The sequence below is a fragment of the Dipodomys merriami genome, unplaced genomic scaffold (assembly GCF_024711535.1).
Source record: "Dipodomys merriami isolate MVZ:Mamm:240054 unplaced genomic scaffold, mDipMer1.0.p SCAF_11, whole genome shotgun sequence".
In the NCBI taxonomy this organism is placed as follows: domain Eukaryota; kingdom Metazoa; phylum Chordata; class Mammalia; order Rodentia; family Heteromyidae; genus Dipodomys; species Dipodomys merriami.
This window is the reverse complement of record NW_027202382.1, coordinates 43,603,533-43,627,639: the sequence shown is the minus strand read 5'-3', so window position 1 is coordinate 43,627,639 and position 24,107 is coordinate 43,603,533. Positions and strand designations below refer to the sequence as shown.

Genomic DNA, 24,107 nt, shown 5'->3' with positions numbered 1-24,107 from the left:
CTCAGCCTCCTGAGTAGCTAGGATTACAGGTGTGAGCCACCTGCCCCCAGCTGGTCCTTTAATCAGGGAAGTAGATAGATGAATATCTCTTGTATTTGCTTTAAGTTTAACTTTTTTATATTCCGGGTAGCCATTTACCATGCTCTATTCCTATTCTACCATGCCTCAATCTGTCCTGGCCTTCCCTCCAAAGCCACCAAAGACTCAACCTTCACGGAGGCAGGGATCATGCCCCCACAACAGGACACTGTCCCAGCTGGTCAAGGAGAAAGAGGAGGGACGAGAGGCACAAGGGAAGAGGAGGGTGCTGGGATCCTAGGAGAAAGGCGTGGGATATCTTTGGAAGAAAGTGAAAAGCTGGGGGCTGGGAATGTGGCTCAGTGGTAGAGTGCTTGCCTAGCATACATGAAGTCCTAGGTTCGATTCCTCAGTACCACATGAACAGAAAAAGCTGGAAGTGGAGTTGTAGCTCATGTGGTAGGATGCTAGCCTTGAGCACAGAGAGGCTCAGGGACAGGGTCCAGATTCTGAGTTCAAGCCCCAGGACTGGCAAACAAACAAAAAAAGAAAATGGACTGGGAATGTGGCTTAGTGGTAGAGCGCTTGCCTAGCATGCATGAAGCCCTGGGTTCGATTCCTGAATACCACATAAAATAAAAAAGCCAGAAGTGACTCTGGCGCTGTGGCTCAAATGGTAGAGCACTAGCCTTGACCACAGAGTGGCTCAGGACTGGCAAAAAAGGAAGTGGAAAGCTGGCAGGGAAAGAAGTCAGCAGTGGCCCCGGGGCGGGGGGCGGCGAGTGTGTGCGGAGGGGCGCCCATCCGGGGCCGAGCACGGGAGACACGGGGTGTCCGGGAGGGAGGACGGGAGCGGGGCCCAGCGGGGCCGGGCGGCCGCTGACCACCGCAGCGGGCAGGGCCCGCGCCGGCCCGGGAGCACCGGAGTGGGATCCGCGTCCCACTCACCTGGGCTCGCCGTGCATGGCCGCCCCGACTCGCCGCCGCGGAACCGAGGACGCAGCCACCGCCGCCGCCGCCGCCGGCCGCCGCGCTCCCTTTTGTTTGTCCCTCTCTGCACCACTCGGCCGCCCCGCCCCGGAAGTGACGTCACGCCGGGCGCGAACGCGGCGGCCGGGCCTTGGAGGCCTCAGTGAACCGGGTCCCCTCCGCCCTCTTCTTCGCCTCTCAGCGCCATGTTGCTCTTGGGCGGAAGTAGCGCCCCCCAGCGCTCGGCCTCTTAAAGGAACAGCGGCCCCTGCAACCTGAAGGATGTGCTTCGCATTGAGTCTGCCAAGGGATCCAGTTTGATTGCCCCGCGTGGCCGCCGCCTGGCCGTCCATCGGCACTGGTAAGTACTGATGACAGGGGCTCGGAGCTCGATGGTGCCAGAGTCCTCGGTGCGTGTGTTTGGTGCTGCTCAGGCGTGGTGTGTGGCGCCGCCGAATGTTTGAACGGTCCTGGGCCAGCTTGGCAAGTGCTGTGCGCACCTTGTCTGGGGACCCGCGGGGCCGGTGTGCTCCGCACCCCCGACACCCTCCCACCCTCCTCCTCCCTGCCCTCCCCTCCCCAGGCTTCATCCCGACCCCCCCCCCAAGATGAAACCCCAGGTAGCAGCGAGTGCCGGGCGCAGCTGGGGATGGAGAGGTCCTGGGTCGCCAGCTCCACATTTCCATAGATCTTCCTGGGCCAGCGGAATCTCAGGGGACAGGAGTGATGGCAGAACTTTGCATGCACTCAGAGGAAACCAGTGCTCAGTCTGCACTAATGCAGGACGACTTCCCACAGGCCTTAGATGAAAATTTTAAAAAAGAGCCAGAAAGAACCGACGCTGGAGCTGTGCTGTGCTTCGTGTGCTGTCTGTGGGTGTGTCTGCCAGCTGTCTGATAAGATGCTGGCACAAGTGTTAACTGGGGTTCACACAGGAGAACTGGTGTCCTGGTACCCTGCAAGGGGGAAGGATTTTACTGCCATGTGCCAATTATTCCAAATAAAAGGATGAAGTTGCCTGTTGAGCTAATCCCAAGTTTCAGCTCTCCTGCTGGAAAGTCTTGTTTTCTCTTATAATAGAAGAGACGCCTCAGAGGGATTACAGAATTTTGCGGTCTTTCAGCTAGGAAGTGGAGAAATTGTCCTTTGACAGCTAGAGGATTATAGGCTATAGCAGGAGGCCTGGCTCCTCCTACTCCTACCGGAAACTGTGTTGTCATTCATGCAAGGCTGCATTAGAACCTGTCCCTGGACATACTAGACAAACTGAAGGATGGTGTGCAGAGGTGGCCAGAGCCTAGAATGAAAGTCAAAGCTACTGCTCTTTATGCCTTGAGACTGTAAGCCTGTCCTGTCCCAGCTCATGTCTTGCTGGAAAGCCAACATCCACAACCACAATAACAGACAGTGGCCCACATGTTAAACTTCGATCTCTTACACACAGCAGTCACATGTTAAGATGTGAAAGTGAGGCCCAGAGAGTTGAGAAATTCACCTAAAGCCAAATCCTACTTAGTCTCCATGTTTCTCACCCTGCAAAGGCTCTTGGGGCCCAGGGTCTCTCTCAGCTTCCTGGGATCATCAGCCCCCATGCTTTGGGACTTACTGGCAGCTGGGTGGGCTGCCAGAAGCTAAAGATTCACATACAGATCCTGTCCTGTGGGTGAAATGAGGGCAGCAGACAGCCTAATGGTTTGTTCCCATGTTGAGGGTCTTGAGGACAAGAGGGGACACAGAAGCACCCAGGATGGAGTCAGAGAGACCTTTCCCAGAATATGACTTTTAATCTGGGACTGAGAAATGTGCAGAATGTCTGAAAGGACAAACACTGAGGCTGGAGCTGATTCAAGCAGTCAGGGCTTCCCTGGACCCTGCCTTTGAGCACTGAGCGGGAAGGGAAACATTTAATCAGAGAATGTGTGGGTTTGAGGGCTGGGAAGGTGGCTCAGTGGTAGAGTGCTTGCCTTGCATGCATGAGGCCCTGGGTTCGATTCCTCAGCACCACATAAACAGAAAAAGCCAGAAGTGGCGCTGTGGCTCAAGTGCTTGCCTTGAGCTGAAGGGCTGAGAGACAGCACCTAGGCCCAGAGTTCAGGTCCACGACCGGCAAAAAAAAAAAAAAAGAGAATGTGTGGGTTTGAGCCCTTCCGTCTCACCTCTGACCTTTCTCCTGGATTGGGAGTCACAGTAAGGACTGCCCATGATCTCCACACTTGCTCCCCAACTTCCTCAGGCTCCTGGCTTGTAATCCACCTGGGGGCAACAGAGGACCAGAGGAGGGATAAGAGCAATGACAAGGTCTTTCCTCTGCCCTGATCTTCCCCTTCCATCCCAGCCCAGAGTAGCAGTCCTTCATGAAACAAAGGCATCCTGTCTCAGGATTGGAGCCTCCTGCTGTCCTCAGTTGTTTTCACTGATCAGGGCTCTCATACTGCCTGTGTTCCAGAAGGACAGCTGACTCCTGACAGCAGACAGCTAGATCACTGGGTGCCCACACTGACTGTGCCTGGACACTTAGCTGCCAGGAGGGAGTTGACCTCTGATAGGTGGCCAGATCACTGAAGCTGTCACAGGAGAGGTGGCTCCTCCCCTTCCCTCCCCTCCTGTCCCAGCCAAGGTGGCCACATCCCATTGCTGGAGGGCACTGTCAGTTCCCTGAAAGCTTTCCAAGCCACTGGTCTGGTCCCAGGTCCTCCCTCCTGGACAGAGGCAGCAGCTGTGAGCTCCTGTGTGACTTCCTGTGTTTCTGGGACTCTGACTTGGTGAGTTGTTTTCTTTGCTCGGAGCCTCAGCTTCTCCACTTGGAAAATTTGTGGGATCTTCACCCACAGCCCGCTGGCTTCCTGAATCTCTGTGGGTTTTTCGTGTGACAAACTGTCCTTGGGAGGAGATGTTAATGTGGGGTCTACGTTCTGTGCCAGGAGTTAAGAGGTGTCTCACTAGGGACACCATCAACCCCGTGGGAGGGAAACTTGCAGTGTTTTTCTCTCCTCTGCCAAGGCCAAGGTCATGATGACTGGATCTCATTCTGTATGTTCATGAGATGTCCTGAAGTCTTCAGTTCCTGTAGGGTAATCTATGATTCCCCCAAATGTTTGTCTTTTTTTTTTTTTTTTTTTTTGCCCGGATGAGAAAAATGGTGTGGATTTATTTATCTGACAAAAATTAAGACAAAATTATATGCAGTTTTATAGTGTTTTTTTTCTTGTCAGTTGTGGGGCCTGAACTCTGGGCCTGGTCCACTGTCCCTCAGCTCTTCAGCTCAAGGCTAGTAGTGCTCTACTACTTGAGCCACAGTACCACTACCAGCTCTTTTCTGCTTTTGTGGTGCTAAGGAATCGAACCCAGGGCTTCATGCATACAAGGCAAGCACTGTACCACTGAGCCACCTTCCCAAGCCCGTTTTATAGGTTTGTTTTTTTTCGGTTGGCCGTGGGGCTTGAACTCTGGGCTTCGGCGCTGTCCCTCAGCTCTTCAGCTCAAGGCGAGCGCTCTACCACTTGAGCTACAGCGCCACTTCCGGTTTTCTGGTGGTTTATTGGAGATAGGAGTCTCACAGTCTTTCCTGCCTGGGCTGGCTTTGAACCACGATCCTCAGATCTCAGCCTCCTGAGTAGCTAGGATTACAGGCATGAACCACCAGAGCCTGGCTACTGTTTTATAGGGTTTTTTTGTTTTGTTTTGTTTTGTTTTTTGTCAGTCGTGGGGCTTGAACTCTGGGCCTGGGCGCTGTCCCTCCTCAGCTCTTCAGCTCAAAGCGAGCGCTCTACCACTTGAGCTACAGTGCCACTTCCGGTTTTCTGGTGGGTTATTGGAGATAGGAGTCTTACGGTCTCTCCTGCCCGGGCTGGCTTTGAACCTCGATCCTCAGATCTCAGCCTTCTGAGTAGCTAGGATTACAGGCGTGAGCCACCAGCGCCCGGCTGTTTTATAGGTTTTAAGATAGTAGTTTATTGTCAATGACAGGTTATTGCAGCTGAGAACCTAATGCATGCTTTCTACATTAAAGGTGGTTTTTTTTGATGCTTGGATTGTTTCTTCTTGTGCCACTCCTGAGGCTTGAACTCAGGGCTTTGTCACTGTCCCTGAGCTTCTTTTGCTCAGGGTAGCACTCTACCACTTGAGCCACAGCTCTACTTTCAGCTTTTTGATAGTTATTTGGAGAGAAGAATCACATAGACTTTCCTATTCAGGCTGATCTTGAACTGTGATCCTCAGATCTCAGCCTCCTGAGTAGCTAGTGTTACAAGTGTGATAGAGGATAGGGAACCTCCCTCCTAGAACACGGAGGAAAGTGGAAAGCATTTGGGCTTTGGGAGGAGATGAGCAATTCCTGAACCCCAGTGTGGGCCATCTGGGCTGAATCAGCTGTGTTCTGCTTTGGGGCCAAGTAGCACCAATCAGAGTCTCCTCCTTGGCTAGGGTGACATTACCCAACCCACGTCTGTTGCTCTCAGCATGGAGAGAGGCCAATTAGCTAGAGAGATAAGCCTTTGAGTTGTAGAAAATGACTGTTTGGAAAGTTGGCTGGACCAGAAGGTGGAAGATTGTTGTTCAAAGTCTGCCTTCCAAGATATGGTTTATGGGTATTTAGGTAGGTGTTTGATGGGTGTTTCCAGGTGGGTGGGTACCTTCTCATGGTGGGCGATCAGCTGCCGCATCTCTGATCCTGATCACTGAGTCTCAGGCTTCTTTTAACCTCTGCAGATCCCTGTGATTTCACCCAGGCTGATTAGTTGGCCTGGGGTACAGGGCTGGGCACATTTCACAAGGCACAGATTACAGTGAGTGGCGCTGCCCCAAGGGCCCCTGGCTCATTGTCACTCTGCTCAACTTCAGTCAGGGTCAGGTGAGTACACAGGTGTTCTCCTGGGCCTCTCACCTGTGGGCCCCACCTTCTGAGAGGTGGCAGATGAGCTTGGCCCTCCCTGCCAGTGGGTTGGTTTTCAGGGTATGCCAGGCAGGGGGCAGCGCTGGTACATAGGTAGATAAAAATCTATGCAGCCAAGAAGAAGCTAATCAGGAGGCTGAGCAAATCCAGCCCAGTCACGAAAGTCTGTGAGACTCCTATCTCCAGTTAACAAACAAGCAGGAAGTGAAGCTGTGGCTCCAGTGGTTAAATGCTAGTCTTGGATGAAAAAGCTAGGGACAACATTCAGGCCCTGAGTTCAAGACCTAATACTGATGTACATGCACACATGTGTACACACACACACACACACACACACACACGAGCTGACATGGAGGCTACAATACAGAACATACAATGCAGACCAAGTCCAAAGGCTGAACTCTATCAAGAGGCGGTGCACTTTGTCCACTGTCAATATAGGTTGCCGGGACAAGTGGGTCCAATGGGGCCCTCCAGGGTACAGGAGCTTATCTGATGTCCACTGAGGGCTTTGGTCACTGAAGCACTCCCGGTGCCCAGGGGTCAAATATATGCTTTGTGGCCAGGCTGGTGACCATGATCTGCCCACGGCGGTGGAGATGTGTTGGGGAAGGCACTGGCTTGACATCCATAAATGCAACATATCTTAGATGTGTGGCAGGCTGTGTCCTCAAGGCTCCCCAGCAGCTCTGGAGGCCTGGTCTCTTTGAGGCTACCCACAGACTGGAGCTGCCCCATTGCCATATTAATGCCGAGTCCTTCCCCGCCCCCCCTCTTTCTTTCCTTACTGGTTCAGGGGCTTGAACTCAAGAGTTTCTTAGGGCTTACTTGCTTAGCTGTCACTCTTCCACTTAAGCCACCCCTCCAGCCCTGCTTTTTGCTGGATTTATTTATTTTGCTGTTTATTTTGGAATCAGGGTCTCAAGGACTTTTCTGCATTTATTTATTTTGCTGTTTATTTTGGAATCAGGGTCTCAAGGACTTTTCTGCACAACTTGGCCTCAAACTGTGATGCCCTGGACCTCAGTTCTGAGTATCTAGGGTTGTAGGCCCATAGCCAATGGCATTTGTTAAACATTTAGCACACCTAAGGCCTTGTTTTTTTTTGGGTCCGGTCATGGGGCCTGAACTCTGGGCCTGGGCGCTGTCCCTCAGCTCTTCAGCTCAAGGCTAGCGCTCTACCACTTGAGTCACAGCGCCACTTCTGGGTTTTTTCTTTTTGCTTATGTGGTGCTGAGGAATTGAACCCAGGGCCTCAGGCATGCAAGGCAAGCGCTCTACCACTGAGCCAACTTCCCAGCCCCAGGGCTTGTTTTTTTGTTTTTGGTCAGTCGTGGGTCTTGAACTCTAGGCCTGGGCGCTGTCCCTCAGCTCTTCAGCTTAAGGCTGGCACTCTACCACTTGAGCCACAGTGCCACTTCCAGCCTTTTCTGATTATATGGTGCTGAGGAATCGAACCTAGGGCCTCATGCATGCAAGGTAAGCGCTCTACCACTGAGCCACCTTCCCAGCCCACCTAACAGCTTTTAATGCTGCCTTCATGTCTCAGTCCAGCCCTGGGAGCCACACATGAGCTATCATCATTACTCTCCCTTTCAGAAGTGATTCTAGAAAGGTTTTAGTAAGTTGCCACAAGTCACACAGGTAATAAGTACTCTGAACAAATTCTGTCTGGTTTTGGAGTCTAAGCTTCATACACTCTTGTGTGTGTGTGTGTGTGTGTGTGTGTGTGTGTGTGTGTGTGTGTGTGTCATTTGGAGTCTAAGCTTCATACACTCTTGGGTGTGTGTGTGTGTGTGTGTGTCTGTCTGTGTGTGTGTGTGTGTGAGTGTGTGTCTGTGTGTGTGTGTCATTAGCAGCAACATTGAATTTTAGTACATACAATGAAATTCTCTTGTATGAAGAGTACAATTAATGTTAAGTAGATTTATGGACTTGTGCCCTTTTTCCCACACTATAGTTGTGCCCAAAGATCCCTTGGGCCTGTCTGTCTGTCTGTGCAGTCTTTTCTCGTCCTCCTCCTCACCTCAGCAACCCACTCATCCGTCTCCACAAAAAGTAACAGCCTTCGAATTTTTTTGGTGGGGGGTGGGTTACTTGAATTTAACCTCAGGACCTTATGCTTGCTGGGCAGGTGTTCTACCACTTGTGCCATGCCTCTAACCCTTTTTGCTTCTATTATTTATTTATTGCCAGCTATGGGGCTTGAACTCAGGACCTGGACACTGTCCCTGAGCTCTTTTGCTCAAGACTAATGCTCTACCACTCTGAGCCACAGAGCCACTTCTGATTTTCTAGTGCTTAATTGGAGATAAGAGTCTCATGGGGATTTTTTTCAGCTTGGGCTGGCTTTGAACCATGATCCTTAGATCTCAGCCTCCTGAGTAGCTAGGATTATAGGCATGAGCCACCAGTGCCTGGCTTCAGTTATTATTATTTTTTTTTTGGCAGTCCTGGTGCTTGAACTCAGGGCTTGGGGACTGTCCGTTAGCTTCTTTTGCTCAAGGCTAGCACTCTACCACTTGAACCAGAGCACCACTTCCAGCTTTTTTATTTATATGGTACTAAGGAATCGAACCCAGGGCTTCATGCATCTAGGCAAGCACTCTACCGCTAAGCCACATTTCCAGCCCCTTCAGTTACTTTGTAACTGCCAGCCTGAGCTGTGATCCTCCTGTTTTTACTTCCTATATAACTGGATGACAGGTACTGTGTTACCACACTCAGCTTATAAGTTGAGATGGGAGTCTCATGAAACTATTGCTTGATGGGGTTCTCATGAAACTGCTTGGCTTTTCCTGGAACTGTGCTGTCCCTGAGCCTCTTTGTGCTCAAGGCTAGTGCTCTACTACTTGAGCCACAGTGTCACTTCTGATTAGTTTATTGGAGATAAGAGTCTCATGGACTTTCCTGCCTCCGCTGGCTTGGAATCTCGATCCTCAGACCTCAGTCTTCTGAGTAGTTAGATTACAGGCTTGAGCCACCAGTGCCTAGCTCTGATCTCTGCATTCTAAGCAGCTATCATAAGAGGCCTGAGCTACTGGGTCTGGCTAGCTGTTGTTTTTGTTTTACCACACAAAAGATTCAACCAGAATGATTGAACCCAGGGTATTATGTATGTTAAGAAAGTACCCTACCAGGGCTGGGAAGGTGGCTCAGTGGTAGAGCGCTTGCCTTGCATGCCTGAGGCCCTGGGTTCGATTCCTTAGCACCACTAAGCAAAAAGAAAAAAGGCGGAAGTGGTGCTGTGGCTCAAGTGGTAGAGTGCTAGCCTTGAGCTGAAGAGCTGAGGGACAGCGCCCAGGCCCAGAGTTCAGGCCCCACGACTGGACTCTTCCCCCCCCCAAAAAAAGAAAGAAAGTACTCTACCAAATCTCCAGCCTCACTAACTCATTAAAAACCATTATCGTTGGAGGTGTGATTCAGATGGTAGAGTGCCATAAAAAAGCATCACATATCAAATTTGAGTCTCAGTCTCAGACAAAAAAAAAAAAAGTAAAGATAATGGTAAGTAGACACCAGTTGGTAGTGGCTCATGTCTGTAATACTAGCTATTCAGGAGGCTGAGAACTGAGAATCATGGTTTGAAACCAGCCAAGGCAGAAAAGTCCATGCAACTCTTATCTGTAAATAACTAGCAAAAAGCAAAAAAAAAAAAAAAAAAAAAAAAAGCAAGAAGCAAAGCTGTGGCCCAAGTGGTAGCATGCCAACCTAGAGTGAAAATGCCAGGCAAGATCGAGGCCCTGAGTTCAAATCGCAGTACTGTTATTATAGAGGTGATGTACAGAGAGATTACAATTACATGAGTCAAGTAATGAGTACATTTCTTTTCTTTTCTTTTTTCTTTTTTTTTGTCAGTTATGGGTCTTGAACTCTGGGCCTGGGCGCTGTCCCTCAGCTCTTCAGCTCAAGGCTAGCACTATACCACTTGAACCACAGCGCCACTTCTAGTTTTCTGGTGGTTAATTGGAGATAAGAGTCTCATGGACTTTCTTGCCCGGGCTGGCTTTGAACCGTGATCCTCAGATCTCAGCCTCCTGAGTAGCTAGGATTACAGGCGTGAGCCACCAGTGCTTGGCTGTACATTCCTTTAGTACAGTGTCTTCTGTTCCCTCACTCTCTCCAAGTCCCTCCCTCCCATCTCCACTTACAAGCTGTATAGTTCACTTTCATCAATGTTCAGTGAGCTCCACTGCTGCACTTTTTCACCCTTTTTCCCTGGAGTTCTGTGTCTCCGCCCCCCCCCCACCCGAAGATATGCACGTGAATAACCATACATAAGGAAAATAAGACAGAATAATCTTAAAAACTTAAAAAACAGTATTTTATTTCCATATCTTAGAGTTTGTTTCAGTATGTCTATTATTTTATATAAATATGAAGAGGCATTTAGGCATTGCGCCTTTGTATTTCTTTCTTTCTTTCTTTCTTTTTTTTTTTTTGGGGTCCGGTTGTGGGGCCTGAATTCTGGGCCTGGGCGCTGTCCCTCAGCTCTTCAGCTCAAGGCTAGTGCTCTACCACTTGAGCCACAGTACCACTTCCGGCTTTTTTCTGTTTGCTTATGTGGTGCTGAGGAATCGAACCCAGGGCCTCATGCATGCAAGGCAAGCGCGCTTACCACTGAGCCACCTTCCCAGCCCTGTATTTCTCTTCTAAGAGTATCCTCTTTTGGTCTCACTGTATGTATCTAGAATCCCGTATAATTTTTCATATCCCAGTGCATTTTAGATCTAACTTATCAGATAGAACATGAGCCATTTGTCTCTCTGATCTTGGCTTACGTCACTTAACATGAGTTGTTCCAGTTCCATCCATTTCCCTACCAACGACATTATTTTATTCCTTCTAATGGCTGTTTAAAATTTCATTGTGTAGCCGGGCGCCGGTGGCTCACGCCTGTAATCCTAGCTACTCAGGAGGCTGAGATCTGAGAATCGCGGTTCAAAGCCAGCCCGGGCAGGAAAGACCGTGAGACTACTATCTCCAATAAACCACTAGAAAACCGGAAGTGGTGCTGTAGCTCAAGTGGTAGAACGCTCGACTTGAGCTGAAGAGCTGAGGGACAGCACCCAGGCCCAGAGTTCAAGCCCCACGACCGACCAAAAAAAAAAAAAAAAAAAAAAAATTTCATTGTGTATAGGTACCAGACTTTTTGGATCCATTCATCTATTGGGGGACATCTGGGCTGTTTCTGTATCTTGGGTATTGTGAATAGTGCGGCAATGAACATGGATGTGCAGGTGTCCTTAGCATATCTGGGTTCATGATGTTCAGGATAGATGCCTAGGAGTGGTATGGTTAATAATTGATGGAATCACATGAAACAGTGTGTGCACAGGCATAACAACAGAATCAAGCAGTCTCTGCTTTACATAATTCTGATAGTTGCAGGTTTAGCTAATGGAAGTTTAGTTAAATAATACCAGTCCCTTGATGACACGGTTCAAAATATCAGTGACCCTCTCACATCAACCTTAAGTGTTTATATAATTTGCATTTTTTTGTGTATGCTGATTCTGGGGCTTGAACTCTGAGCCTGGCACTGTCCCTGAGCTTTTTTTGTGCTCAAGGCTAGTACACTACCACTTGAGTCACAGTGCCACTTCCAGCTTTTTCTGAGTAGGTTATTGGAGATGAGTCTCATGATCTTTCCTGCCTGGGCTGGCTTCTTGTTTGTTGTTTGTTTTTGGTCCTGTCATGGGGCCTGAACTCTGGGCCTGGGTGCTGTCCCTCAGCTCTTCAGCTCAAGGCTAGCGCTCTACCACTTGAGCCACAGTGCCACTTCCGGCTTTTTTCTTTTTGCTTATGTGGTGCTGAGGAATTGAACCCAGGGCCTCATGTATGCAAGGCAAGCGCTCTACCGCTGAGCCACTATCTCAGCCCCCTGGGCTGGCTTCAACCTTGATTCTTAGATTTCAGCCTCCTGAATAACTAGGATTATAGGCATAAGCCACCAGTACCTGGCTTGTATTACCTTCTCCCCCTCTCCTTTTTTTTTTTTTTTTTTTTTTGGTCAGTTGTGGGGCTTGAACTCTGGGCCTGGGCGCTGTCCCTCAGCTCTTCAGCTCAAGGCGAGCGCTCTACCACTTGAGCTTACAGAGCCACTTCCGGTTTTCTGGTGGTTTATTGGAGATAGGAGTCTCACGGTCTCTCCTGCCCGGGCTGGCTTTGAACCTCGATCCTCAGATCTCAGCCTCCTGAGTAGCTAGGATTACAGGCGTGAGCCACCAGCGCCCGGCTCCTTTTATTTATTATTTATTTATTTATTTTTGGTCGGTCCTGGGGTTTGAATTCTGAACTTGGGCGCGGTGCCTCAGCTCATCAGCTCAAGGTGAGCACTCTACTGCTTGAGCCACAGCGCCATTTCCAGTTTTCTGGTGGCTAATTGGAGATAAGAGTCTCATGGACTTTCCTGCCTGGGCTGACTTTGAACTGTGATCCTCAGATCTCAGCCTCCTGAGTAGCTAGGATTACCAGTGCCTGGCTTTCCCTTTTATTTTTGCCAGTCCTGCATTTTGAACTCAGAGCCTGGGCTCTGTCCCTTAGTTTCTTTGCTTAATGCTAGCACTCCACTACTTGTGCTGCAATTCCACTTCTGGCTTTTTGGTGATTAACTGTAGATAAGAGTATCACAGACTTTTTTTTTTTTTGTCGGTGGTGGGGCCTGAACTCTGGGCCTGGGCACTGTCCCTCAGCTCCTCAGCTCAAGGCTAGCACTCTACCACTTGAGCCACAGCGCCACTTCTGGATTTTTTTCTGCTTATATGGTGCTGAGGAATCGAACCCAGAGCCTCATGCATGCAAGGCAAGCACTTTACCACTGAGCCACCTTCCCAGCCCAGAGTCTCACAGACTTTACCAGTGGCCTGGCTTCGAACTGTGATTCTCAGATCTCAGCCTCCTGAATCACTAGGGTTACAGGCGTGAGCCACTGCACCTGGCTTTTAACTGTTTTCTATATACAAACCTGACATTCTCAGAGCAAGGTTTCTTACCCTCCCAAGAAAATGTGGGTACAAGTCCTAGGACTTAACTCAGAGCCTGGGTACTGTTCTTGAACATTTTTGTTCTACCATTTGAGCCACAGCTCTACTCCCAGCTTTTTGGTTGTTAACTGGAAATAAGTCTGATGGACTTTCTTGTCTGGGCTGGTTTTGACCCATGATCCTCAGATCTCAGCCTCTTGAGTATCTGAGATTACAAGTATGAGCCACCAGTGTTGGGCTGTTAGGATTGTGGCAGGTGGTGGGCGTTTCCATTGTTGAACCATGATTTGAGATGATGCTGTCAGTGGTTCTCACCTGGGTCCTTTTGTTATCCAACAACAGAAATGATTACATTTTTTCTGTGTGTGTGTGTGTGTGTGTGTGTGTGTGTGTGTGTGTGTGTGCGCACGCGTGTGCAAGGACTGATTAAAATAATCATGCAATGAAGTATTTGGTGCCTGCCTGGCTTGGGGACACGTGCTGTTGTTAGAACTGGTGTGGGAGGGGGCTCTAGTCCTAGCTTGGTGTCATTTCCTGGCTTAGGCTCTCTACCCTTCTCCTCTACCCCTGGCGGGGAGTCAGAGCGTCCCTCCCTGTGGATCTAGGAGGCATGTTCAGGAGTGCAGCAGCCATCTCTGGGCACCTGGTGGGGCCGCTCTGGGGGAAGAAGGTCGGAGCCTCGCTCACCCGGTGCTTGCATCAGACTGTAAGTGCCCTACCCAGCCCCACCTCATGGCTTGGGGATCCTGGTGACTGGCTTGGTCCTGGCTTGCTTCTTTGCATGAGCCTGTTCTTCCAGGAAGGCCTCCCTGAGTGCAGCAGGCTGTGCCTCCCTCGCCTTGCTTCTCTGTTCTGGAAATGGGTAACGCTTCTGCTGCAGGAATGATCGCCTGGGTGCTGCTCCTGCTCCCAGCTTCCCCGTGCCCAGCCAGCACCTGGCTCACCACAGGGCCCATGACTCACGCATTAGCCCAAGAGCAGGCACCTTCCCCATCCACCCAAGCACGGCCTGCCACGGCTGAAGGTCACTCAAGGCATAAGGATTGTGATTTGAGGCCAGGCAAAAGTTAACAAGATTTTTTAATTTCAAGGCCATCCTTGAACTTAAAAAAAAAAAAAAAAAAAAAAAGCCCTTGAGCTTGAATTAGAAAAGCCAGTTAGAACCGGGCGCTGGTGGCTCACGCCTGTAATCTTAGCTACTCAGGAGCCTGAGTGAGGATCATGGTTCAAAGCTAGCCTGGGCAAGAAAGTCCCTGAGACTCTAATCTCCAGTGACCCACCAGAAAACCAGAAGTGGGGCTGTGGCTTAAGGGGTAGCGCACTCACCTTGAGCTGAAGAGCTGAGGGACAGTGCCCAGGCCCAGAGTTCAGACCCCATGACCGGACCCCCCCCAAAAAAAAAAGCCAGTTACTTTGAGATTTATATGAAAAATACATTGGGGAAAAAGAAGACTGGGCTGTAACTAAGCACAAGGCCCTGAGTTCATTCTACAGCATGGGGGAGGGTCTCCAAGGCCCCACATTGGCGTCACAGATACCCTGACAGGGTCCTGGGTGGCTTCTTCTCTGACCACCCATGGTCAGGGTCCTGAGCCTCCACGAGCCTCCTGTCTTCACTGCTGCCTGGGGCGCTCGTGGCTCCTCCGGTGGGTGCTGAGCAGGTCCTGACCCCCTGCAGGGCTTCAGCCACATCAGAGAGTTGCCAGGATGGTAGAGACCGGGCTCTGCCACCTGCCCAGGACCCGCCAGCCCACTGGAGCAGAGGGTCCTGAGGGACCACAAGCCACCGGTTAAAGCCCAGAGGAGCCGGGTCCCCCTTCCACTATCACCAGCTGAGGCTGGCTGGGTTTGGTGGCTCTCAAGCTGAGGGACAGGGGGGTGGGGATCCTGGAGACCCTTCCAGGCCTGTGTGACTGTCCCTCTCCTCCTCCCAGAGTCACACTTCAGCCTGGGGGCAGACAGGCCTGAGGTTGGGTGACTTTGTCATGTGACCTTGAACACATCACACTTCACACACACACACACACACACACACACACACACACACACACACACACACACACACACACACACACACACACACACACACACACACACACACACACACACACACACACACACACACACACACACACACACACACACACACACACACACACACACCTCCTTTCTCTCATTTGTCAGTGTGCCCAGCCAGTTCAGCCTGAGCATTCAACAGAGGAGCCTGGGAAGAGCTCCCCACATGGAAAGTGCTGCTGTCCCCGCTGTCCCGTTCCACACCCCCTCCCAGCCACATCTCTTCGTCAGTCCTCAGCCCCTCCTGGGTCGCACTCTAAGGGGGGCTGGTGGACCCCATGGGCACTGTGGCTGCAGGAAGCTAGGTGAAAAGGGGAGGGGCCAGTCAGGGGGGAGTAGGAGCAGGAAATGGAAGCAGGTTGGAGCCTGCCAGGGTGTGTGAACCTCTGGTGCACAGCCCTGGGCTCCCTGGAGCTTCCCAGACAGCCGCTCCTGGGCGATCCTGACACCAGCCTTCACTCTCTCCAGCTCACCATGGCCAAGCGACTGCAGGCCCACCGCCTGGACGGGATTGACCACAACCCCTGGTGAGATGATGGACTTGGGAGGAACGTGGGTGTCCCCTCAGCCATGGGCTCACCCTCGCTGGCTTGCAGTAATGACAGCCTGAGCCAGGAGAGGCCAGGCCCAAGGAAACAAGCTGGCCCCCAGCCTCCTCTTCAGTTTGCTTGGCTGTGATGCTGGGACATGTAAGAACTCATCTGGTGCAGCCTCAGCTCCCAGCTCACACGGCGACAGTTCTACCTCCATGGGAGGCCTTGGGAGGATGAAGTTAAGTGTGTAAATAGCACCAATACCAGGAGACATGCTCTTCTGAATCACCACTGACCTGCGTGTGTGGCTACCATTCCACCAAATGTGTCTCTATGTGTGTGTATGTATACATACATATATATAATTTTTAAAATTGTATCTAGCCAGGCCCCAGTGGCTCCCACCTATAATCCTAGCTACTCAGCAGGTTGAGATCTAAAGATCACAGTTTGAAGCTAGTCCCTGGCAGGAAAGTCCATGAGACTACTCTTATCTCCAATTAACCACCAAAAAGCTAGAAGTAGAGCTGTGGCTCAAGTGGTAGAGCACCAGCCTTGAGTAAAAATTCTCAGGGTCAGGGCTGGGAAGGTGGCTCAGTGGTAGAGCGCTTGCCTTGCATTCCTGAGGCCCTGGGTTCGATTCCTCAGCACCACATAAGCAAAAAGAAAAAAGCCAGAAGTGGCGCTGTGGCTCAAGTGGTAGAGCGCTAGCCTTGAGCTGAAGAGCTGAGGGACAGCGCCCAGGCCCAGAGTTCAGGCCCCATGACCGAATCCAAAAAAAATAAAATAAAATAAATTCTCAAGGTCAGTGCTTAGGTCCTGAGTTCAAGCCTTAGTACTGGTTCGTGTGCACATGCATGCACACGGGTGTCTACACACACACGTGTGCATACATATGTGCACACACATATTTGGACTTGTTTAGAAGGTAAAAAGATTTTCTTTTTGTTACTCATATAGTACATGCAGTGGAGAGATGCGTAAGAAAGATTTCATCATCAGTGTTAGGAAAATATTCATGAGGTTGTCAACAGATGGTTTTTTTTTTTTGGGTCCGGTCGTGGGGCCTGAACTCTGAGCCTGGGCGCTGTCCCTCAGCTCTTCAGCGCAAGGCTAGCGCTCTACCACTTGAGCCACAGCGCCACTTCCGGCTTTTTTCTTTTTTCTTATGTGGTGCTGAGGAATCGAACCCAGGGCCTCAGGCATGCAAGGCAAGCACTCTACCACTGAGCCACCTTCCCAGCCCCTCAACAGATGTTTTTAAAGATAGAATGAGTTAGATAGGGTGTAGCTCCATGGTGGAGACTTGTGGTCATGTTTAAGGCCTTGGGTTCCATTTCCCGCATGGTGAAGATAAGAATGAAAGAGTAGGCTGACACAGGCTGGAACAGGCTAAGTCAGAAAGACACTTTTGTTTCCTGTGTGACTTGTAGCCCAAGACGTTTGAAATGCTCTGGCTGTTCCACCAGTGACTGCCATGGTACCTGGCTCCCTCGGTGACTTGCTGTCCAGGGACAGAGGCAGTTTTCCCAACTTTGTAGAACAGCTCTGTTCATGCTCTCTGTGCCCTAACTCTGTGTTTGTTCCAGGGTGGAGTTTACTAGGTTGGCCAGTCAGTATAATGCCGTCAACTTGGGCCAGGGCTTCCCTGACTTCTCACCCCCAGACTTCGCTCTGGAAGCTTTTCAGCAGGCCATCAGCGGGGATATAATGCTCAACCAGTACACCATGGCGTTTGTGAGTTTCTCTGCTTCTCTGGATGCCCCTGAGGAAGAATGGAATAGGCCTTTGAGGACGTCAAGGTGCCATAGGCATCAGGGCTCATGGAGCAGATGTGGGGAATTCAGTGGGACTGAAGTAGAGATTTTACTGAGTGTCTCTTCTATCCCAGGCCCTGGGCCTTGTGGCTCAGTGGGGAGGTCAGTCAGGAATCAGTCATGACCCCGGTAGCTGGTCCATGTTTTGAGGGATGGAACATGGGAGGGGAAGGACCAAATGAAACCTGGGAAAGGGAAGTGAGGGGAGACAGGAAGCCACCTGGGAATGTGGCCTCTGAACTTGGTTGGGAAGATTCTTAAAGCTTTTGTTTTTTGTGTTTTTTGTTTGTTTGTTTTTTGTTGGTTGTGGGGCTTGAACTCAGGACCTGGATGCTGTCCCTGAGCTCTTTTGCCTGGGCTGGTTTTGAACCACCATTCTCAGATCTCAGCCTCCTGAGGAGCTAGGATTACAGGCATAAGCCAGAAGCGTCTGGCTTAGGGAGACTCTTATCTCCAATAAACTACTCAGAAAAAGCTGGAAGTGGTGCTGAGCAAAAAGAAGCTCAGGGACAGAGCTCAGGCCCTGAGTTCAAGCCCCAGGACCAGCACTAAGAAAAGTATGTCATGGGCATTTTGCATTGCTGGGGATTGAACCTAGGGCCTGGAGCATGGTTCTACCATGGAGCTACAACCCCAGGCTCCTTGGTGCAGGCTGCTGGGGATAAGAAACAGCTCAACACACAGGAGCTGACTCAGACCCCAGGCTTTGTGGAAGGGTCTACAATGGCCTGGGGGCAGAGGAGAAGAGATTAGGGGGGACCAGGGTGAGCTAAGTGGCTGATCCTGCTATCCTGGCAGGGTTACCCACCCCTGACCAGGATCCTGGCAGATTTCTTTGGCAAGCTGCTGGGCCAGGAGTTGGATCCACTCAAGAATGTGCTGGTGACGGTGGGTGCCTATGGAGCCCTGTTCACAGCTTTCCAGGCCCTGGTGGATGAAGGTGATGAGGTGAGTGGTGTGTCTTGAGCTGGGTTGGGGGGCTGGGGTGGGGTCCAGGAAGTGGCAACCCCAGCCGATCTGACCCTTGCACCAGGTCATCATTATTGAACCCTTCTTTGACTGTTATGAGCCCATGACACTGATGGCCGGGGGTCGCCCTGTGTTTGTGTCCCTGAAACCGGTAAGAGTGCTGAGTGGGGCACGGGAGCGCCAAGGAGTGGGCTGGGCCTGGGATGTGGGACAGCGAGAAAGAAGGAAGGAGCGCAAGGTGGGCAAGGTGGAGTGGTGCCAGAGCCCCTGCGGTGCCAAGGTGGGCACAGGACAACATGCTGTCAGGTAAGTTCTGCCTCGTCTCCCACCTCCTCCTGCAGAGCCACACCCCTGAGGGCGGACTGAAACTCAGCAGTGACTGGCAGCTGGACCCCACAGAACTGGCCAGCAAGTTCACATCCCGTACCAAAGCTTTGGTCCTCAATACACCCAACAATCCCCTGGGAAAGGTACCTGGGAGAACTCAGACCGGGGAGCCCTGCGGGCTGGGCTGGCACCCTTGCTCTCTAGCTGGTCTTTGTTTGGGGCCTCAGTCTATCTGGGAAGTAGAGCTGAACTTAGGGTCCCAAGGCCTGGGGCAGGAATCCCTTTAACACCCCTCAGTGGCCTTGGAATGCTTCCTCTCCCCCCACCCCAGTCCTGGAGCTGGAATCCAGGGCTTGGGTGCTGTCCTGTAGCTTTTTTTTGGTCAGTTGTGGGGCTTGAACTCTGGGCTTGGGCACTGTCCCTGTTCTCTTCAAGGTGAGTGCTCTACCGCTTGAGCCACAGCACCACTTGTGGTTTTCTGGTGGTTTATTGGAGATAAGAGTCTCACGGACTTTCCTGCCCAGGCTGGCTTTGAACCGAGATCCTCAGATCTTACCTCCTGAGTAGCTAGGATTATAGGCATGAGCCACTGATGCCCGGCTTGTAGCTTTTTTTTTTTTTTTTTTTTTTCTAACTCAAGGCTAGTGCTCTACTACTTGAGCCACAACTTTTCTCTCAGCTTTTTTTTTTTTTTTTTGTCGGTCATGGGGCTTGAACTCCAGGCCTGGGCGCTGTCCCTCAGCTCTTCAGCTCAAGGCGAGCGCTCTACCACTTGAGCTACAGCGCCACTTCCGGTTTTCTGGTGGTTTATTGGAGATAGGAGTCTCATGGTCTCTCCTGCCCGGGCTGGCTTTGAACCGCGATCCTCAGATCTCAGCCTCCTGAGTAGCTAGGATTACAGGCGTGAGCCACCAGCGCCCGGCGATTCTCTCAGCTTTTTGATGGGTTATGGGAGATAAGAGTCTCACGGACTTTCCTGCCCAGGCTGGCTTTGAACCGAGATCCTCAGATCTCACCTCCTGAGTAGCTAGGATTATAGGCATGAGCCACTGATGCCTGGCTTGTAGCTTTTTTTTTTTTTTTTTTTTCTAACTCAAGGCTAGTGCTCTACTACTTGAGCCACAACTTTTCTCTCAGCTTTTTGATGGGTTATGGGAGATAAAAGTCTCATGGACTTTCCTACCTCGGCTGGCTTCAAACTACAGTCCTCAGAGCTCAGCCTCCTGAGTAGCTAGGATGATGAGTGTGAGCCACAGGTGACTGATCACTTTGATCTTTATAAAGTAAGGCTTCAAAACAGGACCCACTTCCCAGGTCCCATGGTGGAAGTTCAAGAGGGGTCTCAGGGAGCCCTGGTACCCAGATCGGCTGCATACCAACAGTACCACTACAGGCCTGGGCCCTTCTGGATCTCACAGGTGTTCTCGAAGTCAGAATTGGAGCTGGTGGCCAGCCTGTGTCAGCAGCATGACGTGCTGTGCATCTCTGACGAGGTCTACCAATGGCTGGTCTATGACGAGCACCAGCACATCAGCATCGGTGAGCCACGTGACAGGCCTTCCCCAGCATGCTGGAGGCTGAGCCTTGAGCCCATGCTATTCTGGGAGGCAGGAGGCCTGGGCCTCATGATAAGAACCCAGGGCCGTGGGTTTACATAGCTGGCATCAGTACCTTTCTCCAAATCAAGAGCCAAGTGGCATCTGTCTCCCAAGGGTGTTATAAACTTGAGATCAAATAGTTCCTGCTGGGCTGGGAAGGTGGCTCAGTGGTAGAGTGCTTGCCTTGCATGCATGAGGCCCTGGGTTTGATTCCTCAGCACCACATAACCAGAAAAGGCCAGAAGTGGTGCTGTGTCTCAAGTGGTAGAGCGCCAGCCTTGAGCTGAAGAGCTGAGGGACAGCGCCCATACCCAGAGTTCGAGCCCCACAACTGACCAAAAAAACCCAAAAAAAATCCCAACAGTTCCAGTAGCCTGGTGAGTTCAGAGTCTATAAAGTCCACAGCTCTGACAGTCTGTCCTGGTCCCCACAGCCCAGGCCACCCCTCCTTCCCTTCTCCCCTGATCCCCAATTCCTGGGTCCAGGCTGCCCCTCCTGCCCTTCCTCATCTCAGCAACGTGTTCTTTGCCCTTGGACAGCCAGCCTCCCTGGCATGTGGGAACGGACCCTGACCATCGGCAGTGCGGGCAAAACCTTTAGTGCCACAGGCTGGAAGGTGAGTGGGGCACTTTGGGGGCCCCTCCCCGACCCTGTCTCAGGTAGGAGATGGCAGCTGGGCCTGGGCCCAGCTATCAGGGCCTCACCCCTACCTGTGGTCCTGGTTCAGGTAGGCTGGGTCTTGGGTCCGGATCATATCATGAAGCACTTGAGGACTGTGCACCAGAACTCTGTCTACCACTGTCCCACCCAGGCGCAGGTGAGCAGTGAGGGGCCTCAGGGAGGTGACAGGGAGAGACAGCCGATCCAGAGCCCTGACACAGCTGACCTGTGTATCCACCCTGCTCAGGCTGCAGTCGCCAAGAGCTTTGAGCAGGAGCTGAGACACTTGGGCCAGCCCAGCAGCTACTTTGTGCAGCTTCCCCAGGCCATGCAGCGCAACCGGGACCACATGATCCGCAGCCTGCGGTCTGTGGGCCTGGATCCCATCATCCCCCAGGGCAGCTACTTCCTCATCACAGACATCCTGCAGATCAGTGAGTGAACCGACCACACTTCTCAGGCTTGGCGGCTTTCAGAGCCACTGAGGGCTCAGCATGACTTCTGTCCCCCAGAGAACAAGATGCCTGACTTGCCTGGTGCTGCAGACGAACCCTATGACAGACGCTTCGTCAAATGGATGATCAAGAACAAGGTGGGCCTGGTGTCTGCCCTGCTGCTTGGTTATGGTCGTACACGTTGTGCACGGATTGGTGATGTTCAACTAAGGGAATACCAGTAGAGCCTGCTATGAACAATGGAACAGTTTATATCTAGTCAAAAACAGGGAAGAGGCCAGGCGCCTGGTGGCTCACACCTGTGGCTCACACCTGTAATCCTAGCTGCTCTGGAGGCTGAGATCTGAGGATCATGGTTCAAAGCCAGCCTGGTAGGAAAGTCCGTGAGACTCTTATTTCCAACTAACTAAACACCGAAAAGCCAGAAGTAAAGCTGTGGCTCAAGTAAAACATTGACCTTGGGCGAAAAGCCAAGTGAGAGCACAAGGCCCTGACCTGAATTCAAGCCCTAGTACTTCCTGGCCCAAAACAACAAACAAAAGACAAACGTATTTCTAATTTGCATAAAATACCCTATTGGCTGGCAGGAATTCCTGACCCACTGTGTGCTCAGCCTTACCTACAGCTCATCAATCATCTCTGAAGTCCACCAGTTCAGGTCTCAAACTATTTTTTTTTTTTTGTCGGTCTTGGGGGGCTTGAACTCTAGGCCTGGGCTTTGTCCTTGAGCTCTTTAGCTGAAGGTTAGCGTTCTACCACTTGAGCCACAGTGCCGCTTCTGGCTTTTTCTGTTTATGTGGTACTGAGGAATCAAACCCAGGGCTTCATTTATGCTAGACAAGCACTCTACCACTGAGCCACCTTCCCAGCCCTCAGGTCTCAGACTTTAAGGCTTCTTTCTTTTTTTTTTTTTTGGTTGGTTGTGGGGCCTGAACTCTGGGCCTCAGCTCTTTAGCTCAAGGCTAGCACTCTACCACTTGAGCCACAGCACCACTTCTGGTTTTTTTATTCCCCCTGGGGGTTAACTGGAGATCAGAGTCTCATGGACTTTGCTGCCAGGGCTGGCTTTGAACCAGCTGGCTTTCACCTCTTGAGTAGCTAGGATTATAGGCATGAGCCACCAGGTCCTGGCCAGGCTTATTTCTTCCCTGGCTCTGCCCTCTCCTGCTGCCCATCTCTCCTTCACCCGCAGGGACCTGGTATAATGTCCTGGGGTTCCTTTCCTTTGAGCTGATATGGATACATCATTTGGGGGGCGGGTATGCTGGAACCAACATTCCTTACCACCCTCCCTGGAAGCTCCCTGTCCCCCAGCCTGGTCTTCCTCCTCCTCCCCCAGGGCCTGGTGGCCATCCCGGTGTCCATCTTCTACAGTAGGCCACATCAGATGGATTTTGACCACTACATCCGCTTCTGTTTTGTGAAGGTAAGGGAAGAAGGGAAGGCTGGGGCGGGGGGGGGGGGGGGGGAACCTGCCTCAACAGGCTACAAGGTGGGAAAGAGGAAGGACTGATGTGTGTCTGTACAGAATGAAGGCACACTCCGGGCCATGGATGAGAAGCTGCAGAACTGGAAGGCAGAGCTCAAGCCCTAATGCCACCTCTCTGGTACCTGGCTTCAACCTGGTTCTAACCAGTCTGACACTGGAGGATGGGACTTGGGATGTCAGGGAGGAGCTCCCCTTTTTCAGGAGACTTAGGCGTCCCCTCCCGAAGTGCCTGACTCCTGAGTCAGAGTTGAAGGGGGCCTCACTTTAGCCTCCTCCTATCGCTCTCTTTAATAAGTTGTAGGGTTGCCTCTTTTGGGTGTTCAGCCATGGCTGGGACAGAAAGGGCAGAGTATCAGGCCTGAATTCCCAGCCCTGTCCCTGTCCTGGTCCCAGAGTTGCTCAGGGTCCTCTCCACCTCTCCTTATCTTGTCTGGTCCTCAGGATGCTGGCCTCAGGATTGAGTTCTTTTATCCATAATAAAGGCTTAAGTTATTGAACCTCTGGATGGCTGTCTATCTCTGTTTCACTCTGGTATAGAAGGTCAATTGGGCCTTGGTCAGAATGGGAGAGACTTCAAGAGTCACTGGGCTCATGAATGGGATCTCCAATAGGAGTTGGGAGTGCCCACTACAGGAGCCCTCTACAGGTGCTGGCTGGCTGGCTGGGCTCCAGCCAGCATTCTCTTCCATTGGGAAGCCCGAGGGGAGGGGTCTCAGGAGGGAGGAAGGAAGGGAGAAAGGGGTACAAGGCCACTCTGCAAAAGCCAGAAGTGTGTGATCTGCTGGAGAGCCAGGGCAGCCCCTGAATGCATTGGTGGTCCTATGTTCAATCCAGGGAGCTAATGGAACACTCAGTGTAATTAAAAAAAAAAAAAAAAAATATATATATATATATATATATATATATATATATATATATATATGGTCATTGATGGTAAAACAAAAAACAAAAAAAACCTCATATGTGGAAATTCTTGAGTGCTGGGAGTTTTTGCTACTCAGGAGGCTAAGATCTGAGGATGGTGGTTTGAAACCATCCCAGATAGGAAATTCCAATTAACCACCAAAAAGTGGGCACACACACGCATGCATGTACACACACACACACACACACACACACACACACACGAGATACTTTGTACCTGGAGCATCACACGCATGCATGTACACACACACACACACACACACACACACACACACACACACACACACACACACACACACACACACACACACACACACGAGATACTTTGTACCTGGAATTAAAAGATCAGAACTTTTCAGCCAGACCTGCTTCACTTCTTCCTTAAAGAAAGGAGG

General features: G+C 51.2%; 1 protein-coding gene across 7 annotated transcripts; it reads left to right on the top strand.

The window, feature by feature from the left end:
- Positions 1–1,160: 1,160 nt before the first annotated feature.
- On the top strand, positions 1,161–23,291 carry Kyat1 (kynurenine aminotransferase 1). 7 transcript variants are annotated; one of them, XM_070014784.1, is made up of 14 exons: positions 1,161–1,348; positions 13,470–13,570; positions 15,409–15,467; positions 17,063–17,210; positions 18,089–18,238; positions 18,324–18,410; positions 18,601–18,729; positions 20,005–20,125; positions 20,724–20,800; positions 20,912–21,001; positions 21,092–21,278; positions 21,357–21,436; positions 22,639–22,725; positions 22,828–23,291. In XM_070014784.1, exons 2-14 carry the CDS (start codon positions 13,475–13,477, stop codon positions 22,891–22,893), a joined length of 1,377 nt encoding a protein of 458 aa, XP_069870885.1. In that variant the 5' UTR covers positions 1,161–1,348; positions 13,470–13,474; the 3' UTR covers positions 22,894–23,291. The 7 variants fall into 7 exon arrangements, with proteins under 7 accessions (XP_069870885.1, XP_069870881.1, XP_069870886.1 ...); XM_070014780.1 differs by having other exon boundaries at positions 13,408–13,570; XM_070014781.1 differs by lacking the exon at positions 1,161–1,348 and adding an exon at positions 3,671–3,749 and having other exon boundaries at positions 13,408–13,570.
- Positions 23,292–24,107: the final 816 nt, after the last annotated feature.

Bases quoted from the DNA above. Each gene is read 5' to 3' on its own strand.
- Kyat1 (XM_070014784.1), top strand. From the start codon at position 13,475: ATGTTCAGGAGTGCAGCAGCCATCTCTGGGCACCTGGTGGGGCCGCTC. The intron at 13,571-15,408 runs GTAAGTGCCCTA...CACTCTCTCCAG, and splicing joins CCCGGTGCTTGCATCAGACT to CTCACCATGGCCAAGCGACT. The intron at 15,468-17,062 runs GTGAGATGATGG...TGTTTGTTCCAG, and splicing joins GGGATTGACCACAACCCCTG to GGTGGAGTTTACTAGGTTGG.